Consider the following 26,294-nt stretch of genomic DNA (forward strand, 5'->3'; position numbering starts at 1 on the left):
ATCAACCAAGCAAAATTATCCGAATGCACATAAATTAACACTGATCTCCACATTCCAATTTATCTTCCATGCAGACTTCATAGGTCACAATAAGGATGGAAGCACGCCATATAATAGAATATTAACACATTTTAAAGCATAACAGGCAGTTAAGAACTATAAGGAAGAGCAAATCTCAGGCACAAAAGATAAACCTGTCAGCCGAGCATCTATGAAATATAACACGATTCAAAGACCACATTAGAAAAAAATGCTTATCAAATTCCACTCCATAAACCAGAAATCTGTGCAACATTCCCAGGCCAAAACAAAAACTGGGTGACAAAGATCTATTAATCCTACTGCATTATTCTTTCCTAACAATTTCAAAACAACACAAGCCAAATGGGAATCATGCATGGTCCATGCCTCTAAGCCCAGCAGTTGGGGGGAGGGGAGATTGAGGCAGGAAGATTGCAAGTTTGAGGCTAGCCTAGGCTACATACCAACACCTTATCTAAAAAAAAGAAAAAAAGCTCTTCCTACTACACTGAGACCATGGTTGCTGTCTACCCTGAGTATCAAGTTTAAATACAATTTATACTTGCAATATAGTTCTTTAATAAGCTAACTTGCAGTTGAGCTGACATAATTAAACTACCTAAATTAGAAAATAATAATCATAATCTAAAGAATATATCACCCTTAGGTTCATACACACACGAAAATGAACTCCTACTCTCAACATGAAGGGACATTAAGGGAACAGACAATCCAACGAGCTTTGACTTGAAAAACGCCAAGATCTCAACGTGATTTCCCTTAAGGTAAATCTTAGAAGAATGACCCACCTAGAATGCTTACTCCACACAGCATATAACAAAACATAGGGGCACTGACTAGGAAGCAAAGCAGTGAAATCAATTCAGCCTCTATGACTTTCCCAAACCCGATCAGATGGCACGCCCTCACAGTGTGCAGGTCAGCTAATGCACAAGTCAGCAGTAATGTCCTCGCCTCCCCGAGCATCTAAGTCATCTCAACAAAGTGAGCTGAAGCTCACAACACATTCTTCATACTCTACATCTTTGTAACTATACAGGTTTATGTGTGTGTGTGTGCGCACGCGCGCGCGCACACACACACACACACACATACACATAGACACCCTGTCTCAAAAATCCAAAATAAAATATACTTTATCTGGTCTGGAAACATAATTCAATGGTGGGTGTCTGCCTCGAATACAAGTGTGAAAAATAACTCCCACACTCTGGTAGTACGGGATGAGAACAGAGCTCTACTTCCAGACTAGAAGTTTAATATGCAGAGGAGAAAAAAAAAAACCCAATAGCAAATCCTATATGACTGCAAAAGGGATGAGCTGCTGGGCAGAAAGCGCGGGCCATGCTTTCCTACTTCTCAAAGCACTGATATTCTGTCGCTTGCAGTGGTGATAATCATGTCCTGATGTATCTTTATCTCCTGTCCACATACAGTGAACCAATATTGGCCACTGTTGACTATCTGCCTTCTTGCTAACATGATGCTGTGGATCAGAGGCCAGGAGCATAAGCCCCAGTGCAGCCACTTCCTAACAGGGAGGCCTTCAAGCTCCTTCAGCGCTCCAAGCCTCCATTTCCCACCCAAGCCAGCAGCCCTGGCAGGACTGAGTGTCACCTCAGGTAAAGCAGCTAGCAGAGTGCTTGCTCGCACTCACTAACTTCTCAACATTTTTCACTGTTGACTGAGTTAAGAACTAAAGCGAAGGGGCAATCAAGTTATCTTTAGAAAAGCATCCTCTATCACAAGTTTTAACCTCTAAGAAGGCTCCGGCAAGATATTTTATTTACTTATTCACTTACAGTAGTTTGGGTTGTTTGTTTTATTTTGTTCAAGACAGGATCTGTCTTCCTAGTCCTGGCTGGCCTGGAACTCACAGACAGAAGCACCTACCTCTGACTGATTAAAAGATTAAAGGACTAAAGGAATCCACAACCACACTCAGATTCAAGCAAGACATTTTAAACAGGCTGGACTCCTTTTTAGTTGGTCAAAATAAGGCCTCACAGTGCTGAATGCTGAAGCATGGGCAGCAGAAACAAGAACTATAAAAGAAAATATCTGCCATCAGTAAACTGTCAATCAGATGAGGCTTCCTGGACAGCTTCGCCCAGCACATGGAGACCTATTCCTAAGAGTCAGGGCAGAAACGAATTCTTGTCAGATTTCCTACCAAAAGAAATGTACAAATTCCAATACATCCAATAACATTTTAATAATGCCAGTTTAAAATGTTTACAGCTTTCACCTATAATCCTGCCCTTGAGAGGCAGAAGCATGCAGATTGTAAGATCAAATCTAGCCAGAGAGAGCTATATAGTGAGATCCTATCTCAAAATAAAAAGCAAAAAACATAAAAAATAGGGGAGGGGTGTTACTGGAAAGATGGCTCATCTGTTAAGAAAGGACACATTCTTCCAGTGTACTCAGTTCCAGTTCCCAGAATGAACATGGTAGCTCATAATAAGCTCCAATTCCAGTTCCAGGGAATCCAATGCCCTTCTGTGGCTCTGCAGGCACCAGGCATGAATATGGCCCACAGACACACATGAAGGCACAGACTCACAAAATAAAAGTAAATCAATTCTGCAAGCCCATGGCTAGACAGATCTCTGCAATTCAGCCACGGAGCACTCGAGCTCAATGAGAAGAGCAAGAGGACACACATGGATGCCAACACAGTCAGGAGTTGTGCAACTAACTGGAGGTCGTGAGGGAAGCAGAAGCCAAGGAATGAGCCCACTCGGCTGTCTCCTCCCTCAGTAAACCTTACCACACAGGCGCGCGCACACACACACACACACACACACACACACACAGGACAAAAGTAGTTGAATAAGTAATTCTCCAAAGAAATCACAGATGCCAATATATACATGAAATAATGACCAACATCAGCACTAATAGGGAAATAAATATCAAAACCACAACATTCTAACTACTAAGATGACAATACCAAAGGAAAAAAAAAAAGGGAGTGGTGTCTGTGGTCCAAGCCTGATGACACATAAGCTGGGCACGTGTCACATCATACGCACTCACAGTGGCCCCGTGGGAAGGTAGTGGGTGGGCGGGGAAAGCAGATTCCCTGGAAGCTTGCACACAAACTAGCCTGGTTCACACAGCAGTAAACACAGCAGACCCCATCTCAAGTAAGCTGAGGGACACCTCTGGAAGATGCCCTATGACCTCAAGGTGTATGCTGCGGCAGAACGTGCACGCGCACACCTGCATTCACAGCATGCGTGGCTAGCTCAGTCGGTAGAGCATGAGACACACGTGCACACATTAAAAAATCATAATAACATAGCTAAGATGTAGTTTAGAGCTACATCGCTTGCCTACCATACGCAACACCTATGGTGTTTAATCTCTTGCTCTATATACAAAAGAGTAAATGTTAGCCGGGCAGTGTAGGTGCACACCTTTAATCCCAGCACTTGGGAGGCAGAGGCAGGGGATCTCTGTGAGTTCAAAGGCAGCCAGGCCGACAAAGTAAGTTCCAGAACAGCTAGGAGTACACAGAGAAACCCTGTCTCACAAAAAAATAAATAAATAAATAAAATAAAAAAGTAAATGTTAGCAAAAACGTAGAGAACCTCTATCCATTGCTGGCAGGGACTTGTATTCAGCCACAGTGGAAATGTTTGTCAACTCCTCAAAAAAAAAAAAAAAAAACAAAAACAAACAAACAAAAAAACCAGTTACCACATGACCAAGCAAAACCCCCTCTGTGTCCACTGGAAAGACAGGAAAACACCTACTTTATATGTCTGTGATCACTGCAGCATTCTTTATTCACAACAAGCAAACCCAAAGCCCATCAACGGATGGATGGATTTTCAGAATGTGGTTCATACACACAATGAACTATTACTGAAAAAAGAAAGCTTTGTCATGTGCTCTAACGTGGATGTGCCTTGCAAACATGCTAACTGTAAAAACTCACAGCTATCAAGAATAGCCAGTATATCATTCCACTCATGTGTGCCCAGAATAATAAAATTCATAGCAACAAAAAGTAGGTAAGGGTTTGGGGGAGGTAGAATGAGGAGTTATTACTTCATGGTGACAGAATTTCTGTTTGACCGGATAAAGACGTTTAGGAAATAGCAGTAATGGTTGCACACACTGTAAATGTAATCAAAGTCAGTGAACTGTATACATTACAAATGATTAAAATGGAAAGCCTTGTGATAAAAACAAATAAATGAAAGTAAGCTTAAAGGAACAAGAAAGAAAAGAAACATTACTGTTAAATAATAAAGAAAAAAGACATCACACCTTTCTATGCACTGTGCTCGGGATAGAGGGGGCTGGTGTCTCTGGTTATAAGCTTCTCTGGCAGCAAGTCTAGCTTCCGACAACTGAAAAACAGCAAACCTCATTCAGTCACTTATTTACTTATTATCAGGCGGGTGGGACAACCCCCCCCCCCATCTTGGACTTTTCAGTCTCGACGGCTCTCGAGAAATAAATGATTGTTGTTTTATAATATTCTCGTTACAAAAAGGTTGCTGGGAGTAGCGGTGTGAGTTTGGGAAACAGAGGCAGGCACTGTGAGTTGGAGGCCAACCTGGTCTATATCATAAATTACCCAGGGGTAAATAGTGAGAGACCAAAAATAAACCAAAAAGAACTAATAAGTTGCTGGTCAATGGTGCACGCCTTTAATCCCAGCACTCGGGAAGCAGAGGCAGGCAGATCTCTGTGAGTCTGAGGCCAGCATGGTATACAGCATGAGTTCCCCAACAGCTAGGGCTGTCAAAACACTAAAATTCAATTAAACAATGAATTTGAAGTTAAAACACAGAAGTTCCTACACAAATTATCTTTTGAGACAGTAACACAAAACACCAAAGTTCAGAGTTAAGTAATAACTCTATTCCCCAGAATTAAAAAAAAAAAAAAAAAAATCCATAGCTTGGGATTTCATCCCTGTTAAGGTATTTGTCTTGGGGCTCAGCCGTTGAGGTGAAATACTACCCTAAGACCCATATCCATTCAAAACACCAACACCAGGAGGCTCAGAACCGCCTGTAACTCCAGTTCTGATACCCACAGGCGCTGCACGCACCCATAAAAAGGCACACACACACATACACACACACACTCACACACATACACTCTCACACACTCACACACATTCATACACACACTCACACACATTCATATACATACTCACACGCACACACACACTCTCACACACATACATACACACACATACACACTCACACACATACACTCACACACACTCTCTCACAGACACTCACACACACACTCACACACGCACACACTCGCTCTCTCTCACACACACACTCAGACACACACTCACACACACATACACTCACACACATACATACACACTCACACTCACACATGCGCACACACATACATACACACACATACACTCACACACACACTCTCACACACTCACTCTCTCTCACACTCATACACACACGCACGCACACACTCACACACACACCCATACACACTCACACACACACCCATACACACACTCACACATACACTCACACACACATACACTCACACTCACACACATGCACACACTCACACACATTCATATACATACTCACACGCACACACACACTCACACATACACTCACACACACTCTCACAGACACTCACACACACATACACTCACACACATACATACACACTCAGACACACATGCACACACTCACACACATACATACACACACACACTCACACACACTCTCACACGGGCACACTCACTCACTCTCTCACACACTCACACGCACACACATGCACACACTCACACACACATACACACTCACACACCCATACACACACTCACACATACACACACTCACACACATTCATATACATACTCACGCACACACACACTCACACACACACACACTCACACACACACTCACACACACACTCACACAGACACTCACACACACATACACTCACACACATACATACACACTCAGACACACACACTCACACACATACACTCACACACATACATACACACTCAGACACACACATGCACACACAGTCACACACACACACACACATACACACACTCACACATACACACTCACACACGCACACACACACACTCACTCACACTCACACACACATAAACCGATCTTACAAATACCAGTGTACTAAAATAAATCAAAGACAGCGTCTTACGTGCTGTGTTTAAACCGCGTGCTTACCGGTTCATTCTCGATTAAAAACCCGGCCCCAAATGCTCGCGTACCTTTTCATCCTCCCACTGAAAGAAATTGCAGTCCTTTCTATCTCTGCAGGCTGAGCAGGCATAGAACTTCCGCGGCTCCTCCTTCCCTTGGCTCACTTTTACAAACAGGAGAGTGGGCCCTAGATCCACAAGAGGAAGGGAGGGAAAAGGGAAGGCGTCAGGCGCTGGTCCGAGCACGCAGCGTAGCGCACTGAAGTAACCGCCACGGCATGCACTGCCGTCACGGATGAACTTCGCTGCCTGCAGGCGCTGGCAGCCCTGACACCTGCGCTGCGAAGGCGGACAGTACCGTGTGGGCACCGCGGGGCGGGAGCCGCGGGGTCCGAGGGCGCCGACACCTCCACGGCGGACGCCCGGCGCCCGGCGCCGCCTCCCTCCTCTGCCTCCAGGCCGCCCACGGGCGCCGCCATCTTCCCGCCGCCGTCCCGACGGCCTCCGCCCCAACAGAGCGACCGACGAGGCGGAGAAAGAGCGGCGCCGCGGCGCCGGGGAGCCACAGCGCCCCGCGTGGCCGGGAGGAGCCACGGCGTCGGCCCTGGGAGCCCGAGCGCCTGCGGGGCGGGGCGGGGCGGGGCGGGGCGGGGCGGATAGACCCCAGCCTGTGTAACCTGGACAAGGGATGTTTTGCTTTTTTTGGGTTTTTGTTGTTGTTGTTGTTGTTGTTGGTTTCGGTTTTTCAAGTCAGCGTTTCTCTGTGTAACAGCCACCACTGTCCTGGCACTCGCTGCTGGCCTCGAACTCACGGAGACCCGCCTGCCTCTGCCTCCCCGGTGCTGAGATTAAAGGTGTGCGCCATTCACACACATACACACACGCACGCACGCGCGCGCACACACACACACACGATGAATCTTTAGAACAAAAATTTGATCCGATTATAGAGCCAAAAGGCCAACAAAGAGCTGAGACAGTAGCTGAAGTAGCTAGCAGCTCAGCAGCTTTGCTGGGTTTTACAAAGCCACGGTACCGGCTAGACTCTGGTTTTGTTTTGTGCAGGGTGGGGGTGGGGGTCTCATGTAGCCCAGGCTAGCCTTCCAACTCCTGAGCAGCAGAATATGACCTCGAACTCCTGACCTTCTGTCTCCACCGCCCAGATACTGGGATTACCAGCGTGTATCACCATGCCTGGAGCTCATCTAACGTTCACTTTTGTAACTCGTTACTGAATTCCCATTGATATTTGCACCTCAGTAAAAGAGGGTCCCCATTTGCCAGTGACAGTTTTACGGTGAAAATAACAAATAATGTGTGTGCAAGTGTGTGCCTTGTGTGAATGTGCGAGCATGTGCATGTGAGTTGCCTGTGTGTGCATTGTGTGAGTGTGAGTGTGTGCAGTGTTTTTTATTTGTGTTTTGCCTGTGTGAAGGTGTCAGATCCCCTGGGACTAGAATTACAGTTAAAAGCTGCCATGTGGGTGCTGGGACTTGAACCCTGGTCCTTTGGGAAAACAGCCAGTGCACTTAACCTCTTGAGCTACCTCTCTAGCCTCCATGATGTGTGTGAGGTAATTACACACAGCTCTTCTGGGAAAAGTAAGAATCCAATGACATCACTCGTGTGGCATGCGGGACCCTAGCTGGAATCACAAGGCATGCTCAAGTGGGTATTGAGGGAGGTTTCATAGGGCGGCTGTTTTCTAAATTGTGGGTGAAGTTAATCTAAACCACCAAGAAGCCTGACTGACCTTGGGACATCGACAGTGAGTGCCATTTCCTTCCTAGTCTACAGATGTTAATCCCACGGCATGAGAAAAAGACCACAACCACAATTTTGGAAGCAAATTTAACGCAAGCTCTTTTAAATACGAGCCAGGACTATAGATGCTGATCAGGTCCATACTCAGAGGAGTCCCAGAGTATTATGCCAAATTACATTATTCAAGGGTTCACAAAAACAAACTGAGTCAGGTGGTGGTGGCACACACCCTTAATCCCACTACTCAAGAGGCAGATGGATCTCTGAGTTTGAGGCCAGCCTGGTCTACAGAGTGAGTTTCAGGACAGCCAGGGCTACATAGAAAAACTGTCTAGAAAACCAAACCAAGGGGCGATCGGAGTCCTATTAGAGCGCAATCATGTTTATTATGTCCTATAACAGAGGGGCCGTCATGGCCATGAAGGGAAAAAACTGTGTGGCCATCGGTGTGGACAGGCATTTTGGGATCCAGGCTCAGATGGCGACCACGAACTTCCAGAAGCTTTCCCATGGGTGACAGGCTCTACATAGGCCTTGCCGGGTTGGCTACCAATGTCCAGACAGTTGCCCAGTGCCTCAAGTTCCGGCTGAACCTGTATGAGCTGAAGGAAGGTAGGCAGATCAAGCCTTACACCCTCATGAGCATGGTGGCCAACCTTCGTATGAGAAACGGTTTGGTCCCTACTATACAGAGCCTGTCCTTGCTGGGTTGGACCCGAAGGCCTTTAAGACCTTCATTTGCTCTCTAGACCTCATCGGCTGCCCCACGGTGACTGATGACTTTGTAGTTAGTGGTACCCTACTCCGAACAAATGCATGGGATGCGGAGTCTCTCTGGGAACCCAACATGGACCCAGAACACCTGTTTGAAACCATTTCCCAAGCCATGCTGAATGCTGTGGACCGGAGTCATTGCATGGCGTCATTGTCCACATCATTGAAAAGGACAAGATTACCATCAGGACACTGAAAGGCCCGGATGGACCAACTCTGTAATCTGGTCCTGGTTTCCTTTTGTTGTTTTTTCTTAATAAAATTGCTTTTCTTTCAAAAAAAAAAAAAAAAGAAAGGAAGAAAGAAAGAAGAAAGAAGAAAACCAAACCAACCCTCCCCCCCCCAAAAAAAAAGGAAGGAAGGAAAAGAAAGACCAAACCCACAAGTTTATGCCCTTTGCACCTCCATCCATTCAGGGGCAAGCATACACCCTTACATATTTCCTATGGCCCTCCTGCCTACGTGTGAGACTGTACACCATGCTTGTTTACAGGCAGAACTGAAATCGGAGCTTGTTACCTTATATGAACAATCCCCCGCATTCCAGGGAGTTATTGTCCTTGGGCAAGTGGGGCTCACAAGTTAGAGGCATTCTTGTTTTATTGATCTTTTAAGCACAGTGAATTAAACTTAAAATATAAATTAGCCATCACACAGAGCCAAGGGGGGGACTACAGTTTCGGTAAACTGTAGCATGGTAAGACAGTGCAGATATTCCTCCACCTTGTATTCTTGCTGAGATCACTTTAACTAGAACTTGACTTCCTTAATGGAAAGCCCCCTGGAAAATTACCCAACTCTATTCCAGGAATGGAAAGTCCAGATGCTAACTTTATCTTAGCTTCTGTTAAACTGCTTGCTTGTGTACAATCTCCCTCTGTAACTGCTACTTGAGATAACAAGATGATCTGCCTTTAAAGCCCCTTATTGAAACAGTGCTACACTTGGGTTTGAAATTCCTGAGTGTAATCCCAGGTTTGTGGCTGAGTGGTCTTGTCTGGTGGGCTCTCCGCAACAAAACAGAATCTATAGCAAGGGTAGTCCTAAAAAGATATGAGGTCTTCTATCATGCAGGACCCACAGGAAAGTGACTGCTGATACAAGAGGGACATTGCTACAGGGTTTCTGCTTCATGGAAGAGTCTGCCAGACAGTCTGCAGGACACAGAGAAAAGTGACTGACAAACTGCCAATACAGGTGGACAGTTTGAAATTTCCTGGTTTGCTGAGGAGTCTGCCAGACACATTATGGCCTATGGGCTGAAGATGGAACATTACAGAAGAACTTCGGGTGACCGACTAGGCAATGAGTTGTCTCTGTCATTTCTAGAGTTTATATACTATCCTTCTGTGGTCTTTGAGGGAGTTGAAGACAAATAGTTATGGTTATAGTTTTCCATAGTTAGGATTAAAGATAAGTTACATAGACTTTAGACTCACAAATATAGAGTAGATAATGTAATATTTTCTTTACATCTTGCTAAATGTTAATGGACTAAATATTGTTAACTGCGATTCTTGTTTGATAACTGTTTTGTCATATAATTTGCTATGCTAAGGTTAAAACCGTTCTTTTTATTTCAGACAGAAAAGAGGAGATAATGGGAGATGTCATTCTATAAATATGTTTCTCATATTGGCTAATGAATAAAGCATTGTTGGCCAATGGGAGAGCAAGATAGGCGGGACTAGGAGACAAGGAGGATTCAGGCATAGATAGAGGAGAAGACTTGAGAGAGCAGAGGTCCAGATCCTCTCTCCAGTAAGATAGACCACGTGGAAATATTTAGATTAATAGAAATGGGTTAATATTTAAGACAGAGCTAGTAACACAGAAACGCTAGTAACAGGACAACAGCTTTATATCTAATACAGTGTCTCTGTGTGTTATTTGGGGCTGGCGCCAGGCTGGTGGACAAACATGCTCATAACAGTCTTCCATAGGACTCAGGAAACCACGACCAGCCACCAAGGCAGAAGTTTGGGGTAAATAGGAATTTGTAATGGGGACACACAGGCACACAAATGAGTATCGCTAAAATATGCATGCTCTCCAAAGTGGTCTGCGGAGGTTGGAGGGTAAAGATTCCCACCCCTGCTCCCCTTTGGCCCTCACGTCTTTCTTCTGCAGAAAGCGATGGACACTGAGGAGTATCAAGGCTGTCAACACTGCCATAATGTTGAGCCCAACCAGGCACAAAGCAGGGCAGAAAGGATCTACAGGAGAATGGACACCGCCCTGTGCGGCCTGGAAAACGTGAGCACAGCATGTGGGAAAATAAAAGCTCTACGGCAGGTAGCACTCAGAATAGATAATAAATGGCAACAGACAGTAAAAGTGAATTTTCCACACCGTGGGCAGTTTTAGCCCACATACCGCCGTATGCACTGCAGACCCAAACTCCCTGGCCACACCCAGCATTGTTCCCGCTTCATTGCTCAGTCAGAAGCGTTCTCATTGGCAGTCCTCCAGGACGTACACCAAACTCCTGTGCCAATGCTGACAACTCAGCCTGCACTGTAGGCTCTTGAGATTTGACATGGGGGTAGGGGCGGGGGTGGTGGGGTGGTGGTGGTGTCATACCTGCTGTGCAGACAAGCACAGAGTGTCCCGGGAAGATAACGGCATTTTAAGTTAGTGGTCCGCGGCAGCACGCATTCCCATCCCCTCCAATGGAGCAGAGAACAGGGGTCGCCAGATGCTAAACTGTTTAGTAACCAAGCTAGGCAGCTGCCAGGCCATGCTGGCCTGAGACAGCATGTGGGTTCAGAGCACTTCCCCTTTTCCAAGTGCTACAGAATGCCCCCTGAGCCACACTAAGATGAAAGGCAGTGCTATTCACCACAATGCCACTGGGCACCCACATCTGGCTAGACCAGTTTCCCGGGCCCGGTTCCCTGCATGTTTACATAACTCTCCCCTGAGGAAGTTCTTTGCTGCTACTTACTGTCTGGAGCTTCTGAAGCCTTCAGGGGAGACTTCTGCTGCAGGTGTCAAACGAAAGCGGGCAGCTTACAGGAATTAGCTCCTGCTCACTGAAACCGTGCGCTCTCGAAGTCCAGCTCTAAAATACCAACGAGAGGGCTCCCAAGAGCAGCAGCCAGTTTTTTTCACAGACCAGACCCAGGTATCAGGAGCCTGAACCAATGCCTTTTGAAATGTGGCATCTTTCCTGAATGCATCTCTTCCCACTGACCACAGGGGCCTTCTCTTCAAAATCCCAGGTTAACTCTCCGACAGAGAACTCTTGCAGAGAACAAGTTTGCAATAGCTTTACTATGTTTGTCACCATGCTCCAAGAAATCTACTGACTCCAAGGAATCCACCTGTACACATATTCCTTTTATGCAATAATCAAAGCCTTAAGCATGGATGCTTTCCTGCCCTGAGTTCCGTCAGTGACAGACTGTGATGTGGATATGTAAGATGAAATGAGCCCTTTCCGCCCTAAGCTGTGTTTGGTCCTGGTGTTTTACCACTGCAATAGAAACAAACCTAACTAAGACGGTGAACAAGATCTGCTATTTGCTTCTAGAGCTTTCTGCTCTCTTTTACCAGGCGCTTTGAACTTGGGATCCCGCCTTTGGCTTGCAGGGCTGGGGTTACAGGGTTGCCCCTCTGAATTACCTCGGTATCTTTGTTAAACACCAGTTTACCACATAGCTATAGTCTCCTTTTAACCCTCTACTGAGAATACTGATCTTTCTGTCCGTACCACACTGCTTAGTAACAGCTGCCAAGGCTTTTTTATTTATTTATTTATTTATTTTGAGACAGGGTTTCTTTGTGTAACCTTGACTGTCCTGGAACTCACTCTGCAGACCAGGCTGCTTCGAACCACCTGCCTCTGCCTCCTAAGTGCTGGGACTAAAGGTGTGCACCAACATTGCCTGGAGCTTTCAAAGTTTTGAGACACAGTAAAATACTTCCTCCAACTGTTCTTTCTGGGTTATTTTGGCCAATATGTTTTCATATGCATTTCACAACCGTATTTGCAATGTTAGCCAAAATTTCTCAGTATATTGTGTCCAATCGATAAATTTGAGAAGTGGTCTTCAATATTTTTAAGTATAAGCCCTCTCTTCATGTGAGTATATCTTATTTTGACAATACTAGGGATTTAATCCAGAGCCTTGATCATGTAAAGCAAAGCTGTGGCCCTGAGCTATAATAGACCCCTGTATCCTTATCTTCAGCACTCTTCCACAGCCCAGTGTTGAGATGCAGGGTATCTTCAGTTCAGTTTATTCCTAAAGTCTAATGTGTTTTGATGCATATTGACAAATAGTGTTTTGCTTTGCTTTGCTTTTTTCTTCTCAGGCAGGGTTTCTCTGTTTAACAGTTTGGTAGACCTGGCTGGTCTCAAACTCTCTGCCTCTGCCTCCCAATTACTGAGATTAGAGATGTGCACCCACCGCACCCAGTGTATTTTTATTTTTCTAATTAATGTTTTAAACTTAATTAAAAATACTCATTCTAACCCTAATATTTATCTATGTAGATTCTTGAGTTTCCTACATCATTAAGTCATCTTCAAATCACTGCTTCTTCCCTGACCTTTACTCCTTTTCCTTGGTACCTGATGTCCTTCTCTGCGGGTCAGGCTCTCCAGAGCACAGACAATCAACTTAAGAAGAATCATATAATTTTCGTTAACATGTTTCAAATTTAAAACTTCCAGTTGCTTGCGCGCACACACACACACCCCTCTACCTTTTGGCATAATAAGGGATTAAACCCCATAACTTATATGAAAAGTAATGATTCTCAGAATTTAGTGGTCCAGTCTAGCACGTGCAAGGCCCTGGGTTCCACACTCAGCACCACAAGGTCCAAAGTGAATTAAAAAAAAAAAAAAAATGTACTGTTGTGCTTCAGTGACAGTGCTACCCCACGGGCTCAGTGTGCCTCACGGGGTATGTGTGAGTGTGAGTGAGTGTGTGAGTGAGCGTGTGTGTGTGAGCATGTGTGTGTGTGAGTGTGTGAGTGCGTGTGAGTATGTAAGTGTGTGCATGTGTGAGAGTGTGTGTGTGAGTGCGTGTGAGTATGTAAGTGTGTGCGTGTGTGAGAGTGTGTGTGTGAGTGAGTGCGTGTGTGAGTGTGCGTGCGTGTGCGTGTGTGTGAATGCTTGTGTGAGTGAGTGAGTGTAAGTGTGTGTGCGTGTGTGTGAGTGCTTGTGTGAGTGTGCGTGTGTGTGTGAGTGCGTGCGTGTGAGTGCTTGTGTGAGTGAGTGTGTGTGTGTGTGTGTGTGTCTTGAGGACGGTCATTTGGACAGCCCCCTTCCTAGCCAGTCTCTGCCTCCTTACTATGTGTAGGTGTGGTGTGACCGAGTGTCCCACTCTCTGCTTTCCGCAGTGATGGGCTGGCTACCCTGGAAGGGCAAATCAACACAAGTCTTTTCACCCCTAGCCACTTCCTGTCAGGGGTTTGACCAGAGCAACACAAATGTAACGTATACGTATGCCGCCATTTATAAACGTTAAGTACATGCATTCCAGAAATTTAATATACAGGAGCAATAGCCTCAAGACAATGATTTTTATTCCTTTTGCTTATCATATTTGACAGTATAAATATAGTCATTTAAAAAAAAATTCCACAATATTTAAATAAGAATTGAGCTCTCGAATGTTTACAAAGCACAGCCTAAGTACTTTCACTTACAATCTTTAAACATCTCAACATTTCTAACATGGTCAGACATTTAAAAATATTCTTGAACTATTTTAATTTTAGACTATAGAACACTAGCAATTTACTAAGTTCTTTGTTATAAAAATTAATATAGCAATTCTCAAAATACTGGAAGAAGATCATTTTGCCAAAGCCCTCTCTCGAGGGAGACATCTTCGAAAGACACACTTTAATGACTAGCATCTACCAACAGCTGGGGTATAATTTGATGTTCCACTCAAGTTTCCACCGCCTCAGACCTGAGCTAACGGAAGGTCAGAAGAGGTAGGACACAGGTTTCCGACTGACCACTCGGGCGGTGGTGTGCTCACTCATTACATCGCCCGGACCAAGGTGAAGATGGGGCAGGGAGGCTCTGAGTCTGGCCCACCCCGATTTAACCACCTGGACACACCTTTCATACAAGAATGGCTCATTTAAAAACCCTAAGACAGCAAGCTGACAAACGAAGGTTTTGGGCCCGCATCAAGACAGTGATGCTTCCTCCTCTGCAGTCGCCTTTTCCTAGTGGGCTCATTTCCATTTCCATGTCTTGGTGACTAACAGTGCTACAGACTCCAAAGAGCACACAGATGCTCAAGACGCAACAGAGCACAGGAGTTTGAGACCAGTGTGGATGGTCTGAGTTACGTTCCCTTCCCAGTCAGATCGGGCCTACTGTTTCCGAGGCTCTCTGCCGCTGGACCACACCTGAAGCTCAGGGTACACCTGGGGTGTCGTTTACCTTGCAGTGATGTTCAACACTAGCTGAAGTACTGAGCTGGTTATAATTAGTATTTTGAAGGTACTGATTTTCAATTATTTTATCCCATATGAGAAACAAAAGGGGATTTTTAAGGCTATGTTGTAATTTTAAAATATTGGAGATCTATCCTTAATTTCACATTATTTTATTTAAGTCTCAGTTATTTCCTTTTTTAAAAAAAGGAGATGTCATTTCTCTTTGACTAAACTAGAACAGTACACCAACAAATACACCAAAGTAGAAAAATAATATGGTCATATGACTGTCACTTAAGCAGAATTTAACTTTCAGGTCCCCGGTAATGACCGCCTTTGGGCACTTATTCCAGTTTTAAAGTAGCAGCTTTTTAAAAGGAAGCTTTATTCTTACTGTTTTTTTTCTACTGGCTACTCTGTTAAGAGTCCACACTAGTAGTTTCTGGCTTGGCCACCCTCAAAGGTCTTTTGGAATGAACGCAAGAAGGTTCTTCTCGTATTTAAAAAAATACATAAAATGTTACAGTATTCAAAGTCAACTTTATCTCTTCCATTTGGAATTTGATAAAATAGCTATAGTCATGCTAGCATGTGTAAACCACGAGATACAATTTTTCTATAAAAATACAATATAGGCGATATATCGCTTCTTCCCTGAAATTTATAACATTTGGACAAAAAATAGTAAACTTTTGATTGCATTCAAAATATAGTATTATTTTGTATCTATTTAAAGACTTGAGTTATTTGAGGTTTTGGCAACTGGTGCTCTCAGGAGGAGACTGACATCAGGGTAATATTTTATCAGCACAGTAACACCACACAGCTGTCCCCCCTACATCTGCTACCAGGAGGAAAAGAACGGCTTCCTGCAGTGGACCGTCTGGGTGAAGGAGCTGCCCAGGTGTACAACCCGGCCCTGGCCGCCGCTTCTGCTGCACTCCACGATCACACAGGGCATCTGCACCAGCTGCACGGGGCTCTTCCCGTCCCTCAGGGCCTGGGTGAGATTTAAGATCTGTGGGAAGGGGAGAGGCTCTCGTCAATCTGGAGTAAGTGCTGTAAGTATGCACCACATGTATGCACATTTAAATATACGTGGGTGCACGAGATTAGAATCTAAATCGCTTTTGCCAGCCCGTAAACTACTGCGGAACATGCCAACGTCCAGCGGCGGTGAAATCAGATATTAAAGGAATCAAGAGGTTTTATGCATTCTACTGATAGAGAAATTAAATGCTCTTTTAAATGTTTGCCTTACAACTCCAGTACTCAACAAGCTACTGCCTTTCTACCATTTCTAAGGCTTTTTTCCTGTGAGAGGCATGACTACTAAAATAAACACGCATGATTTCTGCCTTCATTTAGCAGGGGACAGGGGACAGTAAACACTAACAGGTAATCTGCGAATTAGAGGGAGAAAACAGGAAGCAGGCCCAAAGGAGATGAGAGAATTCAAGAAGTCATCACTTAAAACAGAAATTTTAAAAGCCCTTCAAATAGGAAAAACAAAAATCAGGAAAAGTTACATACTTACATACATGTGCGCATACACACTACGCATGCATGCACGCGCACACCACACACACACACACACTACACACACTATACACAGAGTTTTTTGTTTTTTTTTAAAAAATAAATTCATACACATGGTCTGTGCTCATTCAAAAATGTCTTAGATGCTGTATTTTGGGGCATGTAAGTAAGTCTGTGAACTTCAATCCACAGCTAATAGCTAATTCTAGCCTTTGTTCATGTGTTTGGGGAGGGGACTCTGTGTCAGTGTCTCTTTCTGTAGCTCTGGCTGGCCTGCAACCTGTCATGCAGATCAGGCTGGCTTCTAAACTGGAAAGATCTTCCTCCTGCCTCTGCCTTCTGAGTGCTAGAACTAAAGGTGTTTGTCACTATGGCAGCTACAGTTCTTTAAAAATTCTTTTTCATTCTTTATGTAGCTCTGGCTATGCTGGAATTCAGCTATGTAGACCAGGTTGGTCTCCAACTCAGAGATCTGCCTGCCTCTGCCTCCCATGTGTTAGGATTAAAGGTTTGTGCCGCCATGTCTGGCATTACAGATACAATTGCAGTAGTTCATGGAGGCAGAGGTAAGGCTGGTCTAAATAATGAGTTACAAGACAGTCAGGGCTACATAAAAAGATGGTCTCAAAACAAAAAAAAAACAAAACAAAAACGACCCCACAAATTCACCCTGTTGACCAGGCTGGTCTTGAACTGCTTGAACTGCCTGCCTCTCAAATGCTGGGATAAAAGGTATGCACCACCAAACTAGGCTAGGATAATTCCTTTTTAGGACATTAAAAAAAAAAAAAAAGCTAAAATCAGAGAGGTACACATGGTCAAGGTACATTATGCTTTTTGGCTACCAAAAAAGCTCAAACTCAAATTAAAACTAGAAAACTGAGCCTCGGAGATGGCTCACTGGTATAGCACTTGCCACCAAAGCATGAGGGCCAGAAAGAGTCTGGATTCCCAGAATCCACATACAAGCAGGGCAGGGGGCCGCCCACATGCACATGCAGGAAAAACAGAGACAGGAGATCTCCAGAGCAAACCGGAAGGAGGAAAGCAACCGAGGCAGACATCTGCTGTCTATCTCAACATGTGGAATATTCCTTTGCTTTACATGAAGACTTGTCATTGTGATTGGTTTAATAAAAGGTTAAATAGCCAATATCTAGGCAGGGTTTGGGGGAGAGAGAAGGCTGGGAAGAGTCACAAGCCAGGCACAGGGCAAGTAGGAAAGTAGTAGCAGGGGCAGCACAGAGCAGAGGTGATAAATCCACAAGGCAAAAAGTAAATCGACGGGAGATGTCACTCTGTAAATATGTTTCTCGTATTGGTTAATGAATAAAGCACTGTTGGCCAATAGGAAAACAAGATAGGAGGGACTAGGAGACAAGGATGATTCTGGGAGATGTAGTGGAAGAGTATCAAGATTTAGAGACTTGAGAGGAAGAGGTCAGAGGTAGAAACACTTAGATGAATAGAAAAGACAGAGCTAGCCAATAAGAAACAGTAGTAACTGGCCAACAGCTTTATATCTAATACAGCGTCTCTGTGTGTTATTTGGGGCTGATGGGGCTGTGGGACCAGGCTGGTAGAAAAATTGCTCGTAACAAAATGGCACCTGCAACTTGGGGACTAAGAATTTCCACTTAAAACTTGACAAAAGCTTAAAAAAGGATTTTAAAAACAAAATAACAAAATAACAGAGACAAGTCTTCTTGGAAGCAGCATTTTTCTTGAGTGGGCTGTTTTGCTAGAGACAAGCAGAGATTTGTAGAGCTCCTTTAAGGGATATTTCCTGACTCAGCATAAGCAGCAAACCCTGCTAACAACTTAATGGTGTGTATCAGAGCTGGCAATGGCAGTGACCACATCTCCAAATCAGAAGCATAGACCAAGGCAGTGAGCACAGCTCTCAGTGCTGGTGGTAAACATACCCCCACCATCTTGAATATACGGTGGCTTACAGCTGTGCCTTACATTTTAGCAATGTTGTTTAACAGATAAAAAGACTCTGTGGACAGAAAAGGATAAAGATTTACAGTAAAAACAGATTCGGATAAAGAAAAACCTCTAAAGGATTACAGTGTGTTTTAAAATATATGTAGGCTTGGGAGAGAAAAAGACAAAGGATAAAGTGGTTTAAAATAAAATAGAAAGAGAGTAGCTGGGTGTGGAGGCACACACCTTTAATTCCAGCACTCAGGAGGCAGAGGCAAGCAGATCTCTGTGAGTTCAAAGCAAACCTGGTATACAGAGTTAATTCCAGGACAGGCAAAAGTTAGACAGAGAAACCCTGTCTCAAAAAATAAAGAAAACAGATGTAAAAGAATAAGTAACAAAAAAGTCACCTAAAAATGGAAAATACACAGAGAGTCTGGATATTATATGCTATTGTGTTGTCTTTAAATTGCTCAATCGTGAAGGAGACAATTTCTACAATACATTTGATTATCAATGCTGATGGATCAATCCAATTTATATATTTAAAAAATGCTTTGACTTCAAAATTTAAGTCTAAGAACAGGTTACTGGGGAAAAGAATTTCTATTTTTGTTTCCACAGTAAATGAAAAGCTGTGGATTCCTTCCAGACTAATGTGGTTTGATCAAGCCAGACCCCCTGAAACAGAGTCGCTGGTGATCCAACATTCAAAACAGATGCGACAAGGCAGCCTTGCAGACTACAGCCAGGATTTCTTCATCTTCTTAGGATTCCCCCATGACAGCGCCCCCTATAAGCAGGAAGTAGTTTGGAAAGAACAACACCCAAATTCCCAAATATTGTTTATAAATGCTTGTTTTCATTTAAATGGGATTGGTTATAAATGGTTAAAGATCACAACCAATCTCTTTTTAAAGATTAAAAAGGGAATTAAGGTATAGAAATGAATACTTGGTCTTTGAATGGATTTTCTTTTATTGATACAATTTAAGGTCAATCTTGTGATATCTATATTTCTCCTCTTGTTTAAGTATTGTGTTTATGTAGCTCGTTTTAAAATTTAATGTATAATTAAGTACTGATTGTAGATAGTTACCTATAATAGTCAAAACTTATAGTTAGTTAGATTTTCTAGCTATACAGAGATATATTTCAAATGGATAGGCATTCTTCAAACCTTTCAAAGACCTACAGAATATGGCATTTAAAATGGTTTAGGGTTTTTTCTTGGCAATGAGACATAACTGCTCCTGGCAACACCACCTGTATCAGAAAGGAAGATGGACATCGAAGAACCTGGTCATGGAGTTTATTTTCAAAATGACAAGACTAGCCATTTGGGCAAGATACTGCTCTTGTATGGACTGTTTGACTTTATGCTGTATAAACTGGACATTCAGGACCCACAGGAAAGTGACTGCTGATACATGATGGACAGAGCTGCAGGGTTCCTGCTTCATGGAAGAGTCTGCCAGACAGTCTGCAGGACACAGAAAAAAGTGACTGACAAACTGCCAATACAAGGAGACAGTTTAAAGTTTCCTGCTTTGCTGAAGAGTCTGACGGACACACTATGGCCTATGGGCTGAAGATGGAAGATTACAGAAGAACTTCAGGTGACTGACCAGGTAGCAAGATGTCTCTGTCATTTCTAGAGTTTATATATTATCCTTCTGTGGTCTTTGAAGGAGTTGAAGACAGATAGTTAGGGTTATAGTTTTCCTTAGTTAGGATTAAAGATAAGTTACACAGACTTTAGACTCACAAAGATAGGATAGATGATGGAATATTTTCTTTAAATATTGCCAAATGTTAATAGACTAAATATTGTTAACTGTTCTTATTTGATAACTGTTATATGATATATTTTGCTATGCTATGGTTAAAACCCTTCTTTTATTTTTAAACAGAAAAGAGATGATGGGAGATGTCATTCTGTAAATATGTTTCTCGTATTGGTTAATGAATAAAGCACTGTTGGCCAATAGGAAAGCAAGATAGGTGGGACTAGGAGACAAGGAGGATTCGGGGAGATGTAGTGGAGGAGTCAATATGGAGAGACTGGAGAGGAAGAGGTCAGAGGTGGAAACACTTATATGAATAGAAATGGGTTAATATGTAAGACAGAGTTAGCCAACAAGAAATGCTAGTAACAGGCCAACAGCTTTATATCTAATACAGCGTCTCTGTGTGTTATTTGGGTTTGATGGGTCTTTGGAACCAGGCTGGTGGAAAAATTGCTCATAACAGTAAATTAATAGAAACAGGTTAATTTAAGCTATATGAACTAGTCAGAATCAAGTCTAAGCTATCCACTGAACTTTCATAATTAATAAGGAGCCTCTGTGTGGTTATTTGGGAACTAGCTGGTAGGACAGAAAAATTCAACCTACACACGCACACATAAACCATACACATATTCAAATTAAAGTTAGCACCTCAAATCAAATTTCACCTTCAAGACACTATCATTTTATTCCTTTCTCTGTTCAGATCTTGACCCTGTCATGCACTTTTTTCTTTCTCTTGTGGAGAGAGAGGATATTTCTGCCTCCACTTCCAGAGCACTGGGATTATGAATGTGCAGTAATTACCATGCCCACCTCTACTCCATCTATTTTTGTAATGAATACATAACTTGTTTGTGAGTACATGAGTACATGAACACTAGACAGCAGGTACCCACTGGCATGTCTTATCTAACTTCAGAGTTCAATGTCATCACCTTCTCAGGCAGGTAGTTTTGTTTTGTTTTATTTTAAATTAGTCATGTGTGAATTTCACTCTATAAATGAAACACAATTGTTTGTAATGTTTTAAATTTAAAATGCTATTCCCAAGATAAACACAGGGAAGTTCCCTCTTGTCTCCTATCAGTTTCAGTTACCTATCACAGTCAACATCAATTTGAAATTACTGAAAGGGAAAATTTTTTAAAAAGCAATTTGTAAGTTTTAGTATATTATTATAATTATCTCAATTTAAAAAAAAATAGTCATTGATAATCAAGTTTCATCATAAGTTACTTGTCTACAATGCTTGCTTGGTTTCAGGTGCTGCTTGAGACCTTGGAACAGATTGCCTGGGAATATGCACCCTTCAGGACAAAAGTCTAGGAGATGAACCATAGCATATGTCAAGTTAGTTTGTTTCAAACACAAAGTCAAATTGTGCCTTAATTCCTTCCACCCAAAAATGTACTTAAATCCATTGGGGGATGGTAACACTCAATATGTAAGTATAAGCATGGGTTCCTACTCCCGTCTACTTACAGGACAGCTTCCTAACTGGGCGTCCTGGCCACACACACACACACACACACACACACACACACACACACACACACACACACAAAGATAGAAACATATGACACACATGCATGATGTGCACTGTACACGAAACCTCTTTAATGCTCAACTCATAATGTCTGTATTTCCTTCCAGGTGGAATTCATACTCTAGCTCTTAAGGGGCTCAGCACTTTAGCTCTATTTTACTAATTAGATCTGACTTCATAATATTTACCAATGTACCACTGAGTATAATTCAATAGTCAGTGCAAAAACTAGACTCATCTTTGACTGTATTAAATGTATGCGCTGAGAATGGGGACATTAGTTTGGAGTCACTAACGGCAGTTTTCATCTCAAATCTTCCTTCTGGAACAGAGCCGCGTCGGGCGGTATTGCTTGTGAGTGAGCATGACCTTCAGGCCCACACCCACAGACCTAGAGCCTTTCTCTCAGGGCCAGGTGCTGGGGAGGAGAGTAAGAGGACTGAGCTCAGCACATAACCTTGCTGATATAACTGCTCTAGAAAAGCTAAGTGTGTCCCAGATGGAAAATTACCTCCTGGCAGAAGAATCTGGTATGGAAATGTTTGTGCAAGTGTTGTGAGGAAGAGAGGTAGGACACTCAGAAAATAGTCATCAAAATGGGACGAACGGGGCTGAGGGCGTGATTCAGTGGGAGAATGTTTGCCTACATGCATTGTGCAACCCTGATTCCACTTGGAGTACTTAAAGGGCCAGGAGGCACGAATTTATGCTCAGCAAACAGCTGGGTAAACAAACAGCACACAAGGGGAAAACAGCTAATTTATAGGGAAACACAAGATATACGACTTGAACCGACATCAAGAACCATGTGAGCTGTCTAGGTTCAGCATTACAGGTAGCATCAGGAGGGACACTTTGGTGTCACAGTGAGGGAAGCAGACATTCTTCTTAACAAACAGTGTCAAACAGTGACCTACCTGGCCTCTCATCACAGACATCTGACTTTCAAAAGCAGCTTTGTCAAATCCTTTGTCAGTCTGTTACAGAAATGGGGGAGGAGGTTAGTTAATACAGTTCCAAACACCAACAGCTTTGAAACAAACACTAAATTCTAAAACAAACCCTTCTGTGTAGCAAACAAGGCCATAAGAAAGCTTTTCAATGGGTAACAAATGAGAAAAGATGAGTTGCTTTGTTTGCTTTGAGACAGGGTTTCTGTGTGTGTGTAGCCCTGGCTGTCCTGGAACTCACTGTGTAGCCCAGGCTGGCCTCGAACTCACAGAGATCTGCCTGCCTCTGCCTTCGAACTCACAGAGATCTGCCTGCCTCTGCCTCCCAAATGCTGGGATTAAAGGCGTTTGCTACCTCTGAAAGGTGAGAAAAGTGTTTTACTCTGATGTACTGTTGGAAAGCCTCAGGACAACTAGAGAAGTTTTATTTGCTTATACCCCAATTTCTTCCAGAAAGGATTTAATGTGAGTCAGTGGGTTTAGGCTTTATAAGAATTAAATCCTATCAAGTCACAAAACATACATTACAATTTAAAGAGTAATTTTGTAAAAATCCAACTTGAAAAGAAAGTCTTGCCTTAATAGTAAACATAACTTTACAGATGTATGTATCATAAAATATTGCTAATTCCTCCTGGTGTGTCAAGTGTGCTGTAAGTAACACAAGAAATGAGGGTGTATTTTAAACACTGTATTTTCTTTGACAATCACAATGAAATGTTATAAAAATTAGCATATGGACAAACGTTTGCTTACTTTTTTCCTCTAAGAACTATGCATACACCCGTACTTCTGCAGTCAACAGTAAGTTATTGGCATGAAATGCAAATAATGCTAGGGCTGGAGATATGACTCACTTGTGAAAGAGTATTAGGTGTGCTTGCAGTTTGATTTCTAACACCAACAGTCCAATCCACCCCAGGGGATCCAACACCCTCTTCTGGCCTCCTCCAGACTCTGTAGGTACCCCCCCACCCCCCACACACACGGTGTGCACAGACTTGCATGCAGACAAAACCACCATACACAGAAAAGATAAATATTTTTTAAATGCTGGCATAAGACAGAACTATGTTTATATTCCAAATCTGGGCAATGAATTTGACTTTCCTCAACATTAATTTCACCAACAGTTAAATGATAAAAATCGTGGTGTAGGGATAAGTTTAAAGTTAAATCTAAATAAGAAAGTACAGTGTTTATTATGGACAAAAGGCTCATGTGTCCCCAATATGATGAAATCCCATCTCTGCTGTTAAAGCATTTGGACCTGAGGTCTCTGAATGGTTATCAAGTCATGAAGGTGGGCCTCAGTCCCAGAGCTAGCTTGCTTTCTTACAACACTTGAGAGTGTAATGAATGCAAGCTGGAAGAAAGCCACCCAGAAGCTAGCCATGACCCCGCCCTGATCTCAGCCCCTAGAACTGCATGAGTGGCCCAGTCTGTGCCCCTTCTTAAAGCAGCCTGACCTACCGCCCCAACATTGATTCCAAGCAATATGGGGGCTGAGGATGTAGCTCAGTGGTCAGATTCTAGCATAGCATGCAGAAGGCCCTCAGTTCTATCCTTAACTACAGAAATAAGAATGAAAGTAAAATTAACATGGAAAACAGTAGCTGCATGCCCAGGAAGTCAAAACACACTCCAAATTAACCCTTTTACCTTAAAGAGTTCATAAAGATCTTCACACAAATCCTGCACAAAGTTCATGTCGGAAATATAGGGGAGAATCAAGTTTCGGATTTCTTCAGAAAAAGGAACTTTAGCTTGAGGAAGCCAAGCCCAGTGAAACGGATCTAGTGGAAAATAGATGTTAATGATGCAGATGTTAATGTGTTCAGATTCACATTTATCCTAGTCTTCCTTACAGTCCCCAGCTTCTCCTAAATAAAGGAAAAGACATTCTCAGAATACAATATGGCCAATCAGGTAGGCAGAGCACAGAGAAGGGCTTATCTGAAGTTGTTCTGTTTCTGAGCTTCACACAGTCAAGAGGTGGGAGTTGATAGTGAGTCTAATTCAAACACTCCCCATCTTAAAAACCTATGTCAGAACACATTACTTTCAGGGTTAAAAAAAAAAATGGTGGAAACTTGTAATTGTTCACACACCCAGGTCAAGTCTTATGGATCACAGCTCCTGTCTTCCTGTCTTCCACAGCTACAAATGAGCAGGAACTGAGGAACGTGTACACAGGGAAAGCTCTAAAACTTTAAATAATTAGGAAGTAAATGAATGGCTTCAAAGGATAAAAAAAAAAAAATCACTCATGAGTCTAGGAATGGGAGGTAGCTTAGCAATAGATTAAGAAGATTAGTAGACCAGTAGAATCTTCTAGAAAGGGAGGAGACATAGGTACATTCCAGAATCACCAACTGGATAACTCTACTTGTCTGAGGAATGTGAAATGCCCATCACAAAGTCGTGTTTGTGATGCTTGGGAAGTCATGGAACCTTCTGGACATAGGGCTTATGAAGTGGCTGCAGGGCTACGGGAGTTGGGCTAGGCAATTATAGTTTGTGGCTTTTTGATGGATTAAAATGTGAAGCACCTACCTCATGCTTCCGCTCCCCTCCCCCACAACAATTTTGAGCTATATGGCCTTTACCTAGGCTGGAACAATGTTACACAGAGCAGGCTAGCCTTGAACTCAGAGATCTGCTTGCTTCTGCCTCTGGAGTGTTGCGATTACAGAGGAGCACCACCACACAGATCTGCCTCTGTTTCTAATGTTTCCTCCACCATCCATTCCCTATCACGGATGTGCTGAATCCCCTTGACCACGAGCCAGCACACATCCCTGCTCCCTGAGACTGCTTCGCTAGTCATCTGGCCAGGGCACTGAGGAGAACCCACCGCCCTTAGACTCATCCCTGATTTCTATCCGCCTCGCAACACAGCGTGAGACTCAAACTGCTGTCGGGGCTGGGAGTCTGCAATCAGGGTGGCGGCATGGAGTGTCTTCCCTCCATTCTCCTAACAATTTCATTTAAAAAGCTCTTCTTCTTCGTCTATTTCTGCCTCTAATCCCTGCCCTCGACTTTCACTATCGCCATCCACCGTGACCACTCCATGCCCCCACGCCTGCCTGATGGCCTCTCACAGCCCAGATGACTTAACCAGCAAGGCATGTCCCTCATCTCTTTTCTGGAACTCTCCCACTGCGGCTCTGTGGGTACCACTCTTCCAAAGTTTTCTGTCTGTCTTGGAAGGAAGGCACTCCCCACCTCTGCTGGCTTTCTCTCCCGCTTTTAATGTTACTGTTCCCCAAGACTCGATTAGTCCCGTCTTTCCTTCATTCATTAGGCACTCATCAAACTTTTATTGAGTATTTATATTCCTGGCATTGTGT

At 43.4% G+C, this 26,294-nt stretch overlaps 2 protein-coding genes and 1 pseudogene across 2 annotated transcripts in view; 1 reads left to right on the plus strand and 2 right to left on the minus strand.

Annotated features, from left to right (window-relative positions):
• The window catches only part of Zcchc4 (zinc finger CCHC-type containing 4), a 36,556-nt gene extending 29,845 nt beyond the window's left edge, over positions 1-6,711 (minus strand). Inside the window, exons 1-3 of the mRNA XM_051174097.1 lie at positions 6,591-6,711; positions 6,302-6,420; positions 4,327-4,409 (exon numbers count right to left, since the gene is read on the minus strand). Coding sequence (XP_051030054.1) covers positions 4,327-4,409; positions 6,302-6,420; positions 6,591-6,711 — 323 coding nt within the window. The remainder of the gene's footprint in view (positions 1-4,326; positions 4,410-6,301; positions 6,421-6,590) is intronic.
• A 1,638-nt stretch (positions 6,712-8,349) lies between these two features.
• LOC127213627 (proteasome subunit beta type-3-like) lies at positions 8,350-8,992 on the plus strand (annotated as a pseudogene).
• Positions 8,993-15,874: 6,882 nt separating this feature from the next.
• Positions 15,875-26,294, minus strand: part of Pi4k2b (phosphatidylinositol 4-kinase type 2 beta) — a 28,760-nt gene continuing 18,340 nt past the window's right edge. Inside the window, exons 8-10 of the mRNA XM_051174079.1 lie at positions 24,604-24,737; positions 22,909-22,968; positions 15,875-16,202 (exon numbers count right to left, since the gene is read on the minus strand). Coding sequence (XP_051030036.1) covers positions 16,029-16,202; positions 22,909-22,968; positions 24,604-24,737 — 368 coding nt within the window. The 3' untranslated portion in view covers positions 15,875-16,028. The remainder of the gene's footprint in view (positions 16,203-22,908; positions 22,969-24,603; positions 24,738-26,294) is intronic.

The sequence above is a fragment of the Phodopus roborovskii genome, unplaced genomic scaffold (assembly GCF_943737965.1).
Source record: "Phodopus roborovskii unplaced genomic scaffold, PHOROB, whole genome shotgun sequence".
In the NCBI taxonomy this organism is placed as follows: Eukaryota; Metazoa; Chordata; class Mammalia; order Rodentia; family Cricetidae; genus Phodopus; species Phodopus roborovskii.